This window comes from Hermetia illucens, chromosome 6 (genome assembly GCF_905115235.1).
Source record: "Hermetia illucens chromosome 6, iHerIll2.2.curated.20191125, whole genome shotgun sequence".
NCBI classification, from domain to species: domain Eukaryota; kingdom Metazoa; phylum Arthropoda; class Insecta; order Diptera; family Stratiomyidae; genus Hermetia; species Hermetia illucens.
This window is the reverse complement of record NC_051854.1, coordinates 81,048,943-81,067,574: the sequence shown is the minus strand read 5'-3', so window position 1 is coordinate 81,067,574 and position 18,632 is coordinate 81,048,943. Positions and strand designations below refer to the sequence as shown.

The 18,632-nt window shown below is 43.6% G+C and overlaps 1 protein-coding gene across 3 annotated transcripts in view; it reads left to right on the top strand.

The window, feature by feature from the left end:
* Positions 1–18,632, top strand: part of LOC119660213 (neuroligin-4, Y-linked) — a 329,531-nt gene that overhangs the window by 187,012 nt on the left and 123,887 nt on the right. For 2 of the 3 annotated variants that reach the window (XM_038068647.1, XM_038068649.1), the window contains exon 10: positions 2,014–2,862. In XM_038068647.1, coding sequence (XP_037924575.1) covers positions 2,014–2,862 — 849 coding nt within the window. The remainder of the gene's footprint in view (positions 1–2,013; positions 2,863–18,632) is intronic. The other variant, XM_038068648.1, reaches the window with a different exon arrangement.

The following is an 18,632-nucleotide window of genomic DNA, read 5'->3' as shown; positions in this document are numbered from 1 at the left end:
ATTACCGAAATAGAGAAGTTTATACCCATTTTGTCCACGACCACGTTCTATGTCGGAGCTTTTGGCACCAGACCATCGGGTTTCTGGTTTTGCTCGGACTTACTTACATACGTCCAAACGCCATCCATGCGCCAAGAACCCTTGCCAATTTTCCGGTTTTCCGGGGTTTGTTATACGATCCGATCATGTTGTTTCTAGCGACATTGTATCCATTTTCTTGGTCGACCTGTCGCGGGATCTGTCACCAAGAGAGGATTAAGCATAATGGATTAACACCAACTATAGTTTATTTAGCTCTTTCCGTTCGTTGCCCAAACTCTGCTTCTTTACCTGGGCTTAGATTCAGCATACTATGTTAATAGCATTGCGGAGTTGGGGATTTACTGACCTATCAAGCTAAAATACTCTTCGGTACTACACTGGGAGTACCACTGGAGTCCTTTCGCATACCCACCATCGTTCGTAGAAGTCACATACAACAGGAGTTCACTCCCTGGCCAACAGACACCCCGTCAGGCAGAAGCCTTTTACTTTTAAAGGCATGCAGAGATGTTTTCATGTGTTAAGACGAGTTGATCCTGTGAAAAAACCATTGCATCCACCATATTCAGGACCACATAAAAATGGAGCGGCGAATTAAACAATGTTCCACTAGACTACGAAAGACGCAAAGGTACAACCTCTTAACCTAAACTAACCCTTAGAACAACTTTCTATTAAATATAATAATGGTCCCTTAGGTCACGTCGATCGAATAGTAATTTTCTCATAATTAACGCAGCTCCATCCAGTTCCATTCTTCCTTTCTTCTTGAAACATTTTCCGTCAAATGAACGTTACGTCTATAACAGAATATGACTAAGAACGCCAGACCCAACATTTTACAAAACTTATCCATCATTCCTTAAACTTTGGAAACCAAATTTTTAATAGCAACATCAGTTGCAAAGTTTTTCCTTCAGTCTTGGCAAATTCCGCTAGATTATTCGAAGCATCCACAAGCCCCACATGAATATTACGTAATACTTCCAGCTAAGAATATTTACTGAGAAATAACGTCAACTAAGGACAAGTATTCCCCGATTGCGCTCCTTTAACCTTGCTCCTATTTGAACATTGGCTGACTGCAAGCAAATAAATTTTCAAATAGAAAAACAGGAGCTGAGGGAAAACTTTATCTTCCGGGATTACCGAGACAGTGTACTTTCCTTTTTCTCATCGTTCTCGCTGTGGTAAAAGTTTTTCGTTGTTATCGCTGGGGGTTTCCGTGGTTTTGTAGTTCCTCGTACGTCCTGAATACTGAAACAGTTAACGGTTTCATTTTACGCGGAAATCTATTATGGAGCATACCCACATGAGGATGGCTTGTAATGGCTACCACAACTAAGAACGCATAAGTGAATTCAAGGTTTTTTGACGTTAATGTGGAAATTTAATGAAAGAGCGGTAAATTGTTAATGAAAGATTAACGGAAAAAGGATGGGGGTAGGTCTCTCCATCTATCCAAGAAGTTTTTGGTTTAGTTTGTGGAGTTTGTTTCCAGAGAGTTTACCATGGATAGATTCAGAATGAATAGGCTTTTGTTTATTATGACCACCATATTTCTGAGTCCTTCATCCTATCTAGGCACGAAATTTTTACTGTCATTTTTGAGTAGCTACTGAAAGTAACATTCCAACATATACACGCGTGACTTCTCCGTAATTCAGAGTCAACCTAATATTCATGCCTGACCAAGAACCAAGCTCCGCCGTTCCGTCGTTTCAGAACGCTGAAAAGGATTACAGCTTTATCAAGCATTCTAGGGATTTGTGTTCATATGGGGCCGCTTTTACAGAAGAATGAAGTCTATTATATACACCCGTGGTTCGGGTTTTCATAAATTTGAAAAGTCAGCCCTTAATTAGAGTCAGAATTCATGAAATACTATTTCCTCCTTTCAAAAAACTTGCTCCTATTTCCGAGATATTACTGAAAATATTTCCTTGTTTTTACTTCCGCAATTTTTTACAGGAATCACAACAGTTGAACCATCATCACTCACAACCTGCATTCCGCTGAGTGCCAACTATAGTGCCTTCGCGCCTACCACTATCGTAAATGCTACCACGGACACATTGTCCGGCTTCGAAGCGGCAGGATATGCTGCCTATTCTACAGCGCTAAGTGTAACCATTGCCATCGGATGCAGTCTCCTCATCCTGAATGTCCTGATTTTTGCAGGCGTTTACTATCAGCGCGATAAAACCCGCCTCGAAGTCAAAAGCCTGCAAAAGCAATACCAACAGCGCGGTATGCATCAACAAGTTCCTTTCGATCCTATAAAACACGCCCACTATCATTTAGGTCATTCGCAGAGTGCTAATGTGATTGTGGATGTAGAGAATCACGATGCGGGCACAATACTGCTATCGGGAGACGTAAAATCGCCTCATATTTGCTCAAATGCAATGCAAATTAATGCTGGATGCGGCATGCCAACGAAGGTACCGCTTGCGGACAATGTGTCCTATGCAGGAAGTGGCGGTGGAGGAGGAGGAGGGAGCACTGGAGGTGGAAAACAGCCGCGCGAACATATTCCCATGAAAAATACCCAAACGTTTGGTAGGAACAATACAGGGAGCAGCGGAAATAGTGGTGGGGGTGGGGGCGGAACAGGAAATTCGGGATCAAGCTATACGAATCCAGGTGTCATGACCCTGCCGAAAGCAAGTTCATTGCATCATACAACGACACTGAGCTACAGTAGAGGTGGAGCTGGAGGAGGAGGAGGAGGCATTTCTAGCGTTGGAGGCGATTGTATGACACTGCCAAGGAATATTAATTCATCGACACACAACAATCCATCCTCGGGAACAACAGGTAATTGTCATTTTTTTCTTAGATTCACTAAAACATATCCAATATCAATGTTAATAATAATGCTGCGTCCTAGAAGAACTATTGTGCTCCTTTTACTGGATGTAGTGTACCTACGAGCTATAGTGCGCTCAGAAAACCTATAACTAACAGGAATTTTAATATGCATTTGTGCAAAGTAGACTGAGGCATACTTTGTACAAATGCCGGACACTGTCCTAGAATCCAATCCTTTTATTGCTTGGATTCGTACCCCCCTGTAACCTGGACTGCTCCATTCATGGTAGATTCGCCCAGTATAGTTCCCTCGCCGTCGTAACCATTTCTGATTTCACAGAATGGTTTTGACCTGTGTAGAGGCGTCGCTGTTTCTTTCCTGGGAAGCCCGTCTGTTCCTTCACTGCCGTCTAACTCCACATGGCCTGGAATCCACAGTATCCAGTTCCTATTGTACAATCGGAACGCTTTTAGTCTCTCAAGGTATTCCCACACCAGTTTGGAGTTCAACTGGTTGGACCTGTGTGCCTTGATGGCCGCTTAGATATCGGTCAGAACAGCAATGTTTTGCAACCTATATTTCCCTTGTAAGTTGAAGGAGCTACATCTATCTATGATTTATATTTCCGCCTGGAATATGTTAGCATTCTTACTCGCTGATTCAAAGTACGTTTTCCTTGAACCAATCAATACGATACCCGCTCCCTCTGCTGTGAGCGATTGGTCAGTGTACCCCGTAATCAGTTAATGGTTTAATATCCTCCAACGTGTTTCAAATTTCTTGTCGAAATGAAACTTCGGCTTTAGCTATCGGTATCAGTAATTTAGTATGTCGCCTAGAAAATATATCAATCTCCCTTCGGGTATTCTGCAGGTCGCCGTCCATGCCTGCATATGTACGGTATCTCCTCATTGCCTCAATGATACTCAACCAAGCTGATCTTTGGAGTTTATGCCCCCAGGTGCCTTACATAAGAGTCCCAATCTCTTCTCCTGGGATTCCTTACTATTCCGTTTACTTTGTAATTAGCCTCAATGTCGAACATGATTATTCTGTGAACCGTCATAGAGGGCTCATCCAACACCCTCCAATTCTTGACCAACCCGTTCATCTGAATATCCCTAGATTTATGTTTAGTACTTCTGGTTAGCGCTGATCACGCATGTTTGATTGTTCCCAATTTCGTATATTCCTATTGCTTAGAATAAATTCAGTAAGGCACTCACCTGTTCGGTTAGTGTCGTTACTTTCCCAGACTTTGTGGTGAGTACAGCCGAGAAGAAGTGGCAGCACCTTTTTCTCGAGAAGTTCACCAATCTAACGACTAACTCCGTTGGAATATAGATGTCCTCGCCTGGGAAGTTGACCGATGCCAAAACTGTCTCCCAAGTTTTCCATCTTCTTCGCGGCTTCCAGGACTTCTTTCGTGGTTACCTCGGGAATTTCACCGGGATCTATTAGGACAATGGGTAGGTTCGATTCACTTGAAACTTGTGGGAAGAGAGTGCTAATGATATCCTGCAGCAAATCAGGGTTGGTGATCGGCAGTGAGCGCTTTCCCTTGACTGTTGCCATAATTGCCTTGTCTGCACCTCCCCATGGGTCGAAGTCCACTTTCTTGCATAACCTCATGAAGTGTTTTGCTTCTAGAGATGGCTGCTTGAAATTCTTTCCTCTCATTCTTATATTGGTTGTGCAACTCTTCAGACTCAGACCGGTTTCTGCTACGTGGGCTGTGCCTTCTTGCTTTAAGGCAAACTTTACGAAGCTCTTCAATTTTGGCATTCCACCAGAAGTTGGGCATTCAATTTTTGAGTATCGTGCGGCGGGGCATAGAAGCGTCACACACTTTTTGTAACTTTTCAAAGACCTGCGCCATCTTTTCTCGTGCATTTCCCACCGACATCCTCAAACATTTCTTCATCAAGTTTTTTGGATGTCCAACCCGATAATGCAGTATCCTGGCTCCGAAAAGTATTGACGCCGCTAGTATTTGCCAGAACGACTTTCAGACGTGAAAATACTTCGGGCGACATGCGGCCTCTAGCATTTTTTTTCGCGACTATCCCAATTTTCGGCCCAAGCGTTAAAATCGCCAGCTATTATTACTGGCTTGCGGCATCTGTCTGTCTGTCTGTCACACGCACATTTTTCAGAAATAGCTGCACCGATTAACACGAAATTTGGTGAGAAGGTGGGAACTATGAACTCCCAGAGATTCAGTGAGTGATATCCTTTTACGTTGTGATTAAGGGGGTTGGGAGGCGGGGGCAGTTTTTTGTGATGCGAAAGGAATTTTGTTTATAGATTACTTGCAAACTGGTAAGGCAATAAATTCTGAATATTGTTATAACCTTTTAGGCCAACTGAAGAAAAAAATTCGTAAAAAGGACTAGATTTGCCGAAGAAAGAAATGCCTTTTCATCAGGACAGTGCACCGTGTCACAAAAGCATTTTGACAATGGTTAAAATCCATGAATTCAAGTTCGAATTGGAGCATCCACCGTATTCACCAGATTTGGTCCCTAGCGACTTCCATCTGTTTCATACGTGGAAAGCGTTTTTCATCAAATGATGATATCATAACAGCTGAGGAAACGCATTTTTCAGCGCTTCCAGATTCTCACTTCAGGGATGGAATTCATAAATTGGAAACTCGTTCGAACAAGTTTATTGATGTTCACGGAATAAAGTGTATATCAAACCATAAAATTGTGGTTTTCTCATCGAACCGCACAACTTATTGAGCAACCTGGTAATTTATAGAAGTGTGCTAATGCCAGCCTGGAGCCGCTTTTGTTACGCTGTTCCCAAGGCAGAGGTGAGGCCACGTCTGATGAGTTCCTCTGCCCTAATCGAAGCCGCAAGGCCACCAAACTCTTCTTGTATTGGAAGCTAAAAGCGTAAGCGACACTATAAATTATCCATGGCAATTAATTTATTGCCATCTGCATAAGGTATTACGGTATTAAAAGTAGAATACTCATATTCGACAGCGATATATTGCGTATTTCAATTCGGCGCCCAATGTGGGCCTCATGCCTCATGCTGCTACACCAAAAAAGAACTCAATATGGGATACATGCATATCGCCTGCCCTGATGGAATAATCGTAATATTTTTCTTTCACTTTGACAGAGATGAAAAAGGGAAAAATTAAACCCCTGGACTCCCTCCCAGCTGAAAAATTAGCCCCAAGACGTATCATCATAATTCACAAAACCAAGTGTTCAACCACCGAACTTCCCTCCATCACACATGTGAATATACGCCGACTCATGATGCCTCCATCGCAATATATTTTAATACCCGCAAGACAAAAGCAAATCAGTTTCTGAAAAGGGTACCAGGATCACATTACATCCCCACGTATACATATATATGTGAGTACACCAAGTTGTGTGTATTCAAGATAATGGAAACACCACACCCAAAAACCCCTAAGTGCCATTAACTCAGTCGCGTGAATGAAATGCGAAATTGCTTTGGAAGCGATTTTATCTGTATCGGAAATTAGAAATTTTTAAAGCATATGTGCGGCATGAAGGAAAGTATGCTGGCGTGTCCTTTGACGCTCATCGATTTAACGTGACTTTTGTAAGACGGGCTCAAGTGTGTGGCATCACCCGCTCTTGATCTCCCATGCTTGGCAGGTTGAGTAGCTGCTTGGGATTTCAGGAGTAATCAGTTAAGTACTTCACCAGCTTGAGTTAATTTGAAATGAGGTGGGGGTGGGTTGACTCTTTGATAGAGATTCGCAGCGATTTTGATGTTATTTTAATGCTGCGTATTAGCTCTTCAAAGCAAAAGAGGAAACTCATTGCGGATTTGTCAAACATATAATGGTACCAATGTTTACATACATCTTTGTTTGTAAGCTTCAAGGTTTTCAGTCTCACATAGAAACAAAGCAACAAATATCATAACCAATCAACAGAAATACGCCTGCTTTTCAGAATAACACAAAATACACTTCTATCAAACCAGTTAATAGCTTCTAGTCAGATTGGTGTACAAACTAAAAGCAAGCTCCATTCAATTTTTTCAGTTTCGCTCGGTACTAAAGTCCCTGACTAGGAGATTGTCGTTCACAAAAAATGGCACTGACATTAGATCGTGACGTCATCACCATCAATGGCGCAACAACGGATATTCGGTCTAGGCCTGCCTTAATAAGGAACTCTAGATATCCCGGTTTTGCACCGAGGTTCACCAATTCGATATCCCTAAAAACTGTCTGGTGTACTCACTTAGGCCATCGCTCCATCTCAGGCAGGGTCTGCCTCGTCTTCTTTTTCTACCATAGATATTGCTCTTATAGACTTTCCAGGCTGGATCATCCTCAGCTATACGAATTAAGTGACCCGCCCACCGTAACCTATTGAGCCGGATTTTATCCACAACCATTGATTGGTCATTGATTTCGTCGTTATTTAGGGGGGCCAAAAATTCTTGGGAGGATTATTCTCCCGAACGCGGTCAAGAGTTCGCAATTTTTTTTGCTAAGAACCTAAGTCTCCAAGGAATAGATGAGGACTGGGGAGATCAATATCTTGTACAGTAAGAGCCTTGGTGAGAAGAAGGAAGTACCTATGGTGAGACGTTTCATGCGGAACAGTTTTTGTAACTTGAAATAGGCTCTGTTGGCTGCCAACAGACGTGCACAGATTTCATCATCACAGCTGTTATCGGTTCTGATTTTCGACCCTAGATAGGAGAAATTATCAACGGTCTCAAAGTTGCATTCTTCCAAATTTATTCTTCCCGTTTGACCAGTGCAGTTTGATGTTGTTGGTTAGTTGGTTTTTGCTGACGTTGTCACCATATATTTTGTCTTGCCTTCAAGATCTTGCGCCGATTAACGCCTGCTCGATCTAGATGAAGGCACTTTGTACGTCTCAGATCGTTCTTCCCATGATGTCGATATCGTCAGCATAGGCCAGTAGTTTGGTAGACTTAAAGAGGATCGTACCTCTCGCATTTACCTCAGCATCACGGATCACTCCTTCGAGGGCCAGGTTAAAGAGGACGCATGAAAGGGCATCCCCTTGTCATAGACCGTTGTTGATGTGGAATGGTCTTGAGAGTGATCCTGCTGCTTTCATCTGGCCTCACACATAGGTCAGAGTCAACCTAGTCAGTCTTATCAATTTCGTCGGGATACCGAATTCTGTCATGCCCGTGTACAGTTTTACTCTGGTTATGCTATCACAGCGGCTTTAAAGTCGATGCAACTGATGTCCATATTTCAACAGTATTTCCATCACTTGCCGGTATTCAGCAACATGATACCTCTATAATTGCTGCACTGTATGATATCTCCCTTTTATATATGAGACAGATAATGCCTCTTTGCCAGTCGTCAGGCATTGATTCGCTGTCCCGCACGTTGAGCACAAGTTGATGAACCACTTGGTGTAATTGGTCGCCTCCATCGGATCCTGGTCACTTATGATTTTTAAGCAGATGAATTGCACCGACTGTTTCCCCTATACTTGGTGGTAGCAGTATTTGTCCGTTTTCTTCAGTTGGAGGGACCTCCAACTCGCCGATGTTCTGGTTGTCCAGTAGTTCATCAAAGTACTCAACTCATCGCCCCAATATGCCCATTCTGTCGGAAATCAGATTTCAGATGGAGGACAATTTGCCGCGTTTTTAGGCGCGGGAAACTCACCTTCATCCTTTTTCGTGAAGAAAGAGCTCCCAGCGGTCACCACGTGGAGGTGCAGATAGAATTTGGTAGTAGAGCTGTTGGGATTGGTTCAACAGGTGTTTCCCAGGTTTTATGCTCCATTGTGGGTACCAATCCACGTTTGGCCCTGGGACCTATACTACCCTTTGATTCTTTCAAATTTGCTAGTGAATAAAGTTCCCAACTAGGAGACTTTCGTTGGCAAAAAGCAGCACTGATATTAGATCGTGACATACAGGCTAAAATATAGGACCTCTCCCTCGTATGTTGAATGAAACATGTCAGCAGCGACTGCTATTAGGTGTTGGACAGACCAAAAGAATCTCTTTAATTGAACTCCTTGACAGGGCGGTTGAGACCTGACACTGTCTCCACTATTGGTTAAAATATTTAATAATTTGCTTCTCTCAAGTGTGTCCGGATAGCTGAGTGGTTAGAGCGCAAGGCTGTCGTAGCGGAAGGTCGCGGTTCAAATCTCGCTGGGGGCAGAGGAATTTGTTATCGTGACTGGATGTCGGACACCAGTCGACTCAGCTGTGAATGAGTACCTGAGTCAAATCAGGGTAATAATCTCGGGCGAGCGCAATGCTGACCACATTGCCTCCCACAGTGTACTGTGGTGTACCGTTTCGGTCTTGAATGAAGTGCTCTAACACACTTCAAGGCCCTGATCCAATATGGATTGTTGCGCCAACGATTATTATTATTATTATTCTCTCAAGTGAAATATACAGACGAACAAGGTGGGGTAAAAGTTATCACCCGATGTCCTTTTTAATGAAAAACTCTGGTTCTCCTTTTGAAAGTTGTTTATTTAATCCATTCGAATTTAGGACTTCAAAAGTCTGAGGCTTGTTAACGTAAACTTGCGGCTTCAAAAAGCATCATAAAAAGAAGTTTGGAACAGTTAAATTGGATGATCTGGCCGGTCAGTGCAAATCACTAACACGAGAGATTAAGAGGCTCGGAAATGTTGCCGAGTGTGCGCCATTAAACCGTCCTGTTGGAAGCACATGACTCCTCCAGCGTGAACACCACACAACGCTGTAACTCTGAGCGGACGTAATGGCTCCTCGTAGGTACGGATTTTCGGTGCCGCAGAAAGGATTATTTTGCTTATTCACGTAACCGCTAAGATGGAAATGAGCCTCATTACTCATAATAATTTTAGATGAAAAATCGTTCTCCTCCTCCTTGAGATTCAGGATTACTTGACCGTTGGTTAGACGCGTTCGGCCGTCAACACTTAACAGCTGATGCACTGTCTGCACTTTGTTAGAGAACGTCTTCAAATCTTGCACCAAAATTCTGTGTAGGGACTGCCGGCTAATGCCCAATTGCGTGGCACGTCGTCTAGTCGATGTTCCGGGCTCCTCTTCGACATCTTAGGCAACAGTAGCGGTATTCTCAGCAGAAGGGCTTTTCCGAAACCAGCCTTCGGAAGTATCGACACAACCGATGAGTTGTTGCGCAAAAAAATAAAAACAATTATTATGCGTTCTTGCGGAGTAAATCGATCCATCGCTTGTCGATTTGTATTCTGCATTTGTTTACTTTGACAATTGACGCCATTTGCAAAAGTTATAGCGTTTCACAATAGAGTGATTACTTTGCCCCACCTTGTACGATCACTTCTTGCCTCCGATATGCCGCCACATCACTCCGCCGCCAGCTGAAGCCGTGTGGGTTCAACGGAAGAACCCGGAACGTAACCCCGCGTTGAGCGTTCCCTCCCACCGAGCATGTCTCAAGGTCTCGGGGGGTGTCGACCTCCGGTATCGTATGTTGGGAAGGTGAAGACGGCCGCAGTTTCGAAACCACGTCCCTGAGCAGGCGCAGCATGCTGCAGTCGCTTAACCCAGCTATAATATCCAGCGCAGAGTCAGCGCGGAGCCACAGGTTCTTCCCATACAACATCTCCGCGGAGCTGGCCATGAACTTCTCCCGACAGGCTGTGCGAAGGCCGAGGTTAACGAAAGACGGCGTCCGGTTGAGACGTTCCAGCGTCCCATTGGGCTACGAATGGTATGCAGTGGTCCTGTGGTGTTTGAAATCCGGAAGCTTGCCTAACTCCGAGAAAAGAGTAGACTGAAAATGGACTGTCTGGTCCATGATGATTATGGCTGGTACACCAAAGCGCGGGATCAATTCTCGACAGAGCGCCTCACACATGATTGTGCAGTAATGTCAGTCAGAGGTATTGCTACAGGCCCCCGCCTGAAGTTGTCGATGATTGTGAGGTAACAATTGTATCCGTGCGAGTTTCACAAAGCGCCGCTCCTCGCACACGATGCACTATTTGGCCAAAGAGTTTACGTCCTTTTGCATAGACTATAATACTTCCTAGCCGAAATCAGCCGGAATGAATGGCCTAGGTGCCTTGTCTAAGGACTACCAGAGTAAGTAGAAATTTGATCCGAAGATAGGAAACTCTTCAACTGATATTTGGAGTTTGCCTTTAGATGTTGAAGTTCGGCGTCGTCTTTCTGCGCTTGGGCGGTTGCCGTATAATCGACCGCGGCGGGGATTGTGACCTCCGAGATTCGATACAAAGCGTCTACAACGACATTGTCTTTTCCACACGCTTGTTGGGTGTCGGAAGTATGAATTCGTCAGGGGTAATCGTGTGGTCGAAAAATTCCACCTGCTTCTGTAGGAATTTGCAGTTGAAAGCCGATTACAGTTGGAAGCAACATGTTCAATTCGCTGGCAATTGTGGCAATTGTGTGTTATTTCGTGGAATTCCACTGCTTCGAATTTCTCTATACAGCGAAACATCGGTCTGGTCTCGGAAAGTGAAAATTGTTGAAATTTTGGACTAAAAGTTACGATGAAGAGGTGGAGGAGCTTGGCGTTTCGACATTGACTGCGCTGGTAAGTTTGTCATGGACGCCATACGTAAAATGTAATCCTCGTTGCACTAGATAGAGTGGCTAAAGGTGACTTGGGGTATACGTAAAAACGCGAGGCGAGGCGACTCGTGTTCAGATTGAGGCAAAGTGAGTACATAAGTGGGGTGAACAATTGGAAAGCGGAGATAGCAGTGGAGCTCACACATAAAAAAGAAGGGACAATTACGTTGCTGCCAGCGCGATGGAGTGGAATCCACTCACCCAAGATAGCCCACGAGCAAGGTACACTTGACACAGAATATTAAAGGAGAATTACCGGCGTCTCGGGGGGCGCGTTTCCCCCCACTAAATGGCAGCAACTATATGAATATACTCCTTGCTGTGGTGTATCACCAAGAATGTTTCCGTTACCTTGCCACTACCATAAAAGCTCCCTCTATTCTTTTTAAGTAGGTAGATTTGTCCAAGCCTAACTGCCTGGCACTAGTTGTATGTAAAATCCGCCACCTGTTGAAATTTCGATAACTCAGCATATTACTTTGCTTTTACTAATTTGCGGAAAATTATCCGAAAATCATAAAATGTTGCAGTGGCATTGGCATTTTGCCTACCATAGTAGAAAGTTTGGTGGAAATTCTGATATTATTAATAAAGGTACCGTGTCCTTCGAGCAAATTTATTGTTACATGGCGTAGAATGTCAATATCACACTCAAATCAATTGTGTGACATACTCTTCTTTTTCTTCAACCTTGGTCCTGTTCACAAGCGGGGTTGGCTCGTCGTGATCGGTTTCTCCATTTGGCTCTATCAAATGCCTGATCTGGATGCTGGATGCTGGTGAGAGGGCGCTTCCCTGATGAACACGAACAGGGACACGATGCGGTTTTGATACACCCGCCATACTTCCAACTTTTCGGAATGTGGTAGAAGAATTGCAGCCCGCGCAGGAGTTCTTCTGACATTAAGTGGCGTAAAACATACCAGATGAATTCGTGTGCCACACGGTCAATCGGGTTCTAAAGATGTAAAAATTCTATGTAAAGAGGGTGATGCTTCTCACGGTGTTTCCCTAACGGCGCAACTTGTATTACGTCAGTAGTTCCGCAGTTTTTGACAAATCCGGCTTGATTCACGGTTATTCCAATGATTTCGCGAATACGGTTGTCAAGAATGCGTTCAAAAATCTTCATGGTATGGGAAAGTAACCGGATCGGATGGTAATTTGATCATTCTTTTGGACTACTTTTCCTTTTCTTGCCAGTCAGATGGTGTTCTTCCTTCCTGAATAACCCGATTAAAGAATTCACTGAGCCACAGTGTTGGGTCTCAGCTCTTCGCTTTCCAGAGCTCAGATGAAATGTCGTCAGGTCCTGTGGCTTTGCCTGAATTCATTCGTTTTATGGCTTCCTCGACTTCAGTTGCGCTGACAGTTACGTCACCGAACTTAAAGTGAGTACCTGCCTCGTGGACTTAATCCTACGGTCTTCTCAAAACGCGGATTGGTTTTGTGACCAAAATCAGAGCTTCGCTGCAGCAGGCTACAACGGTACCAGTCTATACCAAGTGCATGGCTCAGCATCTATACTGGTGGATGAAAGATCTACCAAAATCTCTACCGAACTAAGGAGGACGGCATCGGTGTTGAAACGCAAGACCACGCTGAGACCCGAAGGTCACTTGAACGCAACCACAACCCCATGAAACCTTCACTAGGGGGCCACGACTCTTCCACATTCATAATGGTCGGTAATCGGGTAAGTGAGGTCCTTTCCTCTTTCTTCTCTCGAAATCGCCATCATTTAATGCGCGGCAGGCCAGTGCGCTCACGCTATTTTATCGGTGACTTACGGCAATCATCGGCCGATGTTGAGGTGCGATGGTCTCATAGGGAACGGCTTTGCAATCAGTGACAGTGGTAAAATGTCAGCGCCTTATAAGAATATAGTTGATTTGCGTTTTACCGTTCCCACTCTAAAATGGAGGAAGGTGAGACAATCGTTTGATGAACCATGTATTCATAAGTACAAGGTCATAACTGTCCGCCAAATCGATTATACGCTTGCCGCCCTCATAGCGCTGAAACCCTTTCCCCCATGGCACCTAGTACCGTCTGCCTTTTCACCCACATAACCATTAAGGTCGCCGGCAATGATGATATAGCAACACGTGAGAAGTCTTTTCGTCGAGAAGTTGTCAGAAAGCATCTTTCTCGGCATCATGTCGACCTTCCTGTGGTGCATATGCGGTGGAAAAGTGAATAGTGCGATCAGCTAATATAATGGTGAACTGAATCAGCCGATCATCAAATCGTTCAGCTTCTTTAATGGCATCACGGAAACCCTCTGAGATGGTAATGTCAATACCATATTGAATGTGTGGGCTACTAAAATAGAGAAGTTTATAATGATTTTTACCGCGTTCGCGTTCAATGTCGCAGCTTCTGGCACCAGACCATCGTGTTTCTTGCTAAACACAGATATCAATGCGCCTTTTCCAATGAGCTCTTGCGAGTTCTTCGGTTTTTCCAGTTAAGGTGTCAACATTTAGCGGGCAGTCACCTATTTGTTTTGTTCGGGCTAACTTGCTAACGTCCTATGTTAATAGCATGGCGGAGTTAATTGTATGACATATAATACATATCATTAACTACGTGGAAATGGGAAAGTCGCGCATGCAAGTATTTTCATGTAACAAAAGCAAAGCATCGAGCTTCCGTCTTATCCTTGCTAAGTTAGAAAACTTAAGGTCTTTTTTCCATTCTAGCCTACGGTTCCTTTGCCAATTTCTGTCAACTCTACTCTACGCTCTTTAGCACGTGACAGAATTTTAGAAAAAACCAAGGGTTCTCTTTGCAGAGTTGCAATTTTAGCATAAAACTACAATAAAGCTATGAGCTTTTTGAAGATAATACTTCTTTTTTTAGTCCTTTTAATAGTCAATATACGAGTACATTTAGTAAAATTTATTTGGATGTTCGCTATTACATTCAATTTTCTCCGAGCATTCCAATTTATAGCTTTAAGCAAACTGAACAACTCATGTGGAATTTTTGTCCTATTTTGCATCGTCCCCTTTTGACAGGCACGACGTATATTTCAATTTCGTTTTTTACATTGTCAAAAGCATCTCTACCAGTAGAACTCCAATTCACATTACTTCATTTCAGAGATGCAATTTTATCAATACACTCCACAATTTTCTCGTCTGTATGCAACTGAAAGGAGAACTCTCAAACAAATTCTTCATACATACTTCGTACGTTTCAAACCGAAAAAAAGCAACAGCCACATCCTGAGGAAATGAATTATATCGTACGTACCTCAACTATCTGAAAAAGACCTTATCCATAACAGAAAATATAAAGAAATTGTAAAGCTGCAAACGAGTAGTTGCTGGAAACGAGCGTTCGTTTGCCTTTTACGTATCCTAGAAGACGGTTTATAGCTGATGTCTAGGGCAATATAAATGGCATACAAAGGAGCAAGTCGTACATTGAGCCCAGAATTCCGTCTCTGACTCGCAAAAGATTTTGAACGCTCTCATGTATCTGCTCTTGATTTCACCTTAAACAATTTTTACGAAATTGTATTTGAAATAGGTTTCCTATTCCATGTTCCACTTGCAGGCAAGGCAAGGCAACTATTTGAGAAAAATGCGGCAGATCCTTAAAATACTTTGCGGAAAATACTGCATTTGCAATAAAAATCAGAGAAGTTCAAAGTTGTATTCTTGAGTGTATGAAATTGCATGTTGTTGACATTTCCCTTGAATGCTCCATGGAGGTCTATAAAGAAGGAAACATTCGCTCAATTCAGGCCAGGTTTTTTCTCAATAGAGTACGCGGTGCTGTTTTCATTAATAGGATGCCTGCAAGCCCTGCAGACACGCCAATAGTTTCACTTATAGGAAGGATATTCAAAAGAAGTTTCCCTGGCATTCAATTTCCCCTTTCAGCACCAGATGCATATACCCAAAGGACGGTCTCAGTGTTCAAAGTTTCAATTCACCAAATAACCTCACAAAACCATTTAGCATTTCATCTGTGGCTCAATTGATTAAGTTAGTCGTTTGTTTTGTAGAGCTATGGCCTAAATGCGCTTCGCAGTTCCCAACAATTGTGTCCTTAGACTTTCCAATATCGACCATACAATTTAGAGTTCAAACTAGAGTTTCCCAACTGTCTCAGTGCAAGTTACCAAATCACAATGAGAAAACTTTGCACCTTGACCGCAACAAATTAGCAACTCATGCGATATTTCATTCCAAATTTAGTTTCTGGCTTGCTAATAATTCACCGAGGCCATGACATTCAGTTCGGTATAAAGTCATCCCTTCTTGTCTGCTATGGCCTCGTACCTAAGCCTACAGGATTACAATTGCACAAATAGCATCGAAATAGGTACATATAATCCCACAGACGTTCAGAACGGTTTATGGGAAACCTAATATTTATGAATATTGGAAGTCCCGATAATGGAACTTAAATAATTGTCAAATCTTTCAGATTCAAAGGAAACTAATATTCCCAAATTGTCCTTCTTGATAATTTCACTGCTAATACTACTCGATTCGTATTTATCAATCAGTTGTGTATTTTCGTCCGCATTATGAGGTTCTACAAGAAAAGTGCTAATTTCATTATTTTGCTGTGTGTCTTACAAATGGTTAGTTATAGAGATCCTCAGTTTACTTCGAAAATGAATCATTTTCCCTAGAGCGTCAAGTCCTTCTTTGGCTATCGGTCGAAACTGCTCAAATTCAGCTTAAAACTGTGAAACTTAATGTATAACTCAGACTTTCAGATGCCACTGACATTCATTAACCTATCTCTTAACCGCCACTGAAGACGAAGTTATAACATTAATAATACCGCTCCTTGTTGCGCCAGAGATTCGTCGAGTGTTTTCCTCAATTCGCACACGTGACTGTGCAGCGAGTCGCAGACCAATGCCGTTTTATAACTCGCAGCGACACAATCCAGGCCACCATCAGGGAGCGTGTTCGTCTTAAGGTTATCCGGGAAAGTGGTGACCGAGAGTCAATGGGGGCAGAAGCAGTTTCAGTACTCGCCGAAGCACTCTTCTCCACCGTCCAGCTGAAGTTTCCGCTGAGGTTCTGGATGAATTCCAAAGAGCGTGTATAGAATTCTCGGATATCGATCCTTTGCATAGACCAGGTATTCCCAGGCTCTATGCATCTCCGGCAACTCCGAGAATTCCATCTCAAATCATTGATGAGCTTGCATCTCGGCTGTATGCTGATATGTCGCTGGTGAAACTACAATCACTTGTGTATTGTGGTGCAGTTGCGGCTATCAGATTGCACGGTCAAAAGATTCTCTTTCGTATTATTGGTTAGAGTGACCAAAGAGATCCATGGAAAATTCGTTTGGAACGTCGGCGGGACTCACTAAGGCAGGACATTGCTAGACTGATTCAGATCAGCACTGGCAATGCCAGGGTGAGAAATAAAGTTCAGAGGGTTTACAGAAACTATGCCATCCCCAGTGAGACACCTGTAGTTGAAATTCAGAAGAAAGCAGAAACTTTCTGTCATATGCAGTCGGTTACGACGATATGGCGAAAGTCATTCCAGACGTGTCCAGAATGCAACATACGCGAAGAACCAGCGGAGCTTTTACAAATCTCTCAACGAATCCCAACAGAGCGTCCAGACAGTATAGTTTTCGGTGCCGGAAGCGAAAGAGTATTGGGGTGGACTTTTGGGGTTACCTGCCCAGCATGCTGTGCATGCTGAGTGGATTATCGCCGAAGGCACCCGCATGGCATGAATTTTGCGGATGTTACCGAAGAAGAAGTTTGACGAGCCATAAACAGCTCGAAGAACTAGATGGGCCCAGGTCAGGATCGGGTGCAGAATTTCTGATACAAGAAATTGACCAGCGTACACAGTCGGTTGGCACGTAGTATAAATGAGGTCATGAGTCGGGCGGAGGAATTTACACCTTTCCTCACTGCGGGGATTACCTACCTTATCTTTAAGAAGGACGCGGTGCAGGACCCCGCAAACACAAGACCGATTACTTGCTTACCAACCCTCTACAAATTCATAACGTCGATTATTAATGGAAGGGTCAATGCCCACCTCGACTGCCGAGGAGTAGAAGAGCTGCCGAATTGGTTCAAGAGGTTGCAAAGAGCCAAAGAAACCTCTTTAGTTCCTATATCGGTTATCCCAAGGCTTTCTAGAGCGTCCCGCATACGTGGCTAATCGATGTCCTACATCTGTATCGTATTGATCACAAACTAATAAAATTTTTGGGGACAGTCCTGGAAGGGTGGCATACGAGCTTATCAGTGCGAATATCTGAGGGTGCTAATATCTCAGAGCCCATTCGTATACGGAGGAGCATCTTCCAGGGGGATTCGTTGAGCCCCCTTTGGTTTTGTATGGCACTGAATCCCTTTTCATGGTTACTGAATGATGGAAGAGGGCATGGTTTTGCGATAAAATATGGCCTACGTGCTAAGTGCAAACTGACACACTTGATGTACTTAGATTACGCCAAGATGTATGCTTGTATTCAAGATCATCTCAGAAGTCTGTTGCGAATAGTAGACATGTTCAGCCGTGATATTCGGATGGAGTGTGGATTAGACAAATGTCGAATCCAAGCCATCCGTAAATATCATCACGAACCGCATGCTGGACATAGTATTGGTGGCCCCCGCATCGAAGCTCATCATGAAAGAACGGGTGGAGAACGACCAGTGCAGAATGTGTGGTTCGGCGTTATAGACCTTCGGCCATCTCATTTCTGGCTGTACTGTTATGGCACCGGTGCAATACATCACCAGGCATAATGCTGTATGTAAGGTTATCCATCAAAACCTTGCATGCAAGCATGGGCTGATCACGGGAACATGTCCGGTTTACCGATGAGCCGCAAGTATTACTTAATAGTTCTGCTTTCCGCATCTATTGGGACCGGCAAGTTCCGACTGGTCGCGATACTCTACATAAGACGTCTGACGTACTATTAGTTGACGAGATGGGTCGCTCCGTGTATATTATTGATGTTGCTGTCTCCCTTAATAGCAATATCGAACGGAAACGCGTGGAGAAGAAGGTAAAATATGAGCCATTGGCTCGAGAAATAAAAGAAATTTGGCATCTCGAGCGGGTGCTTGTAATTCCCATAATGTTGTTAGCTGCAGGTGTTGTTCCTAATTCCCTCACGACTTCCCTTGATATCCTGGGACTCTCGC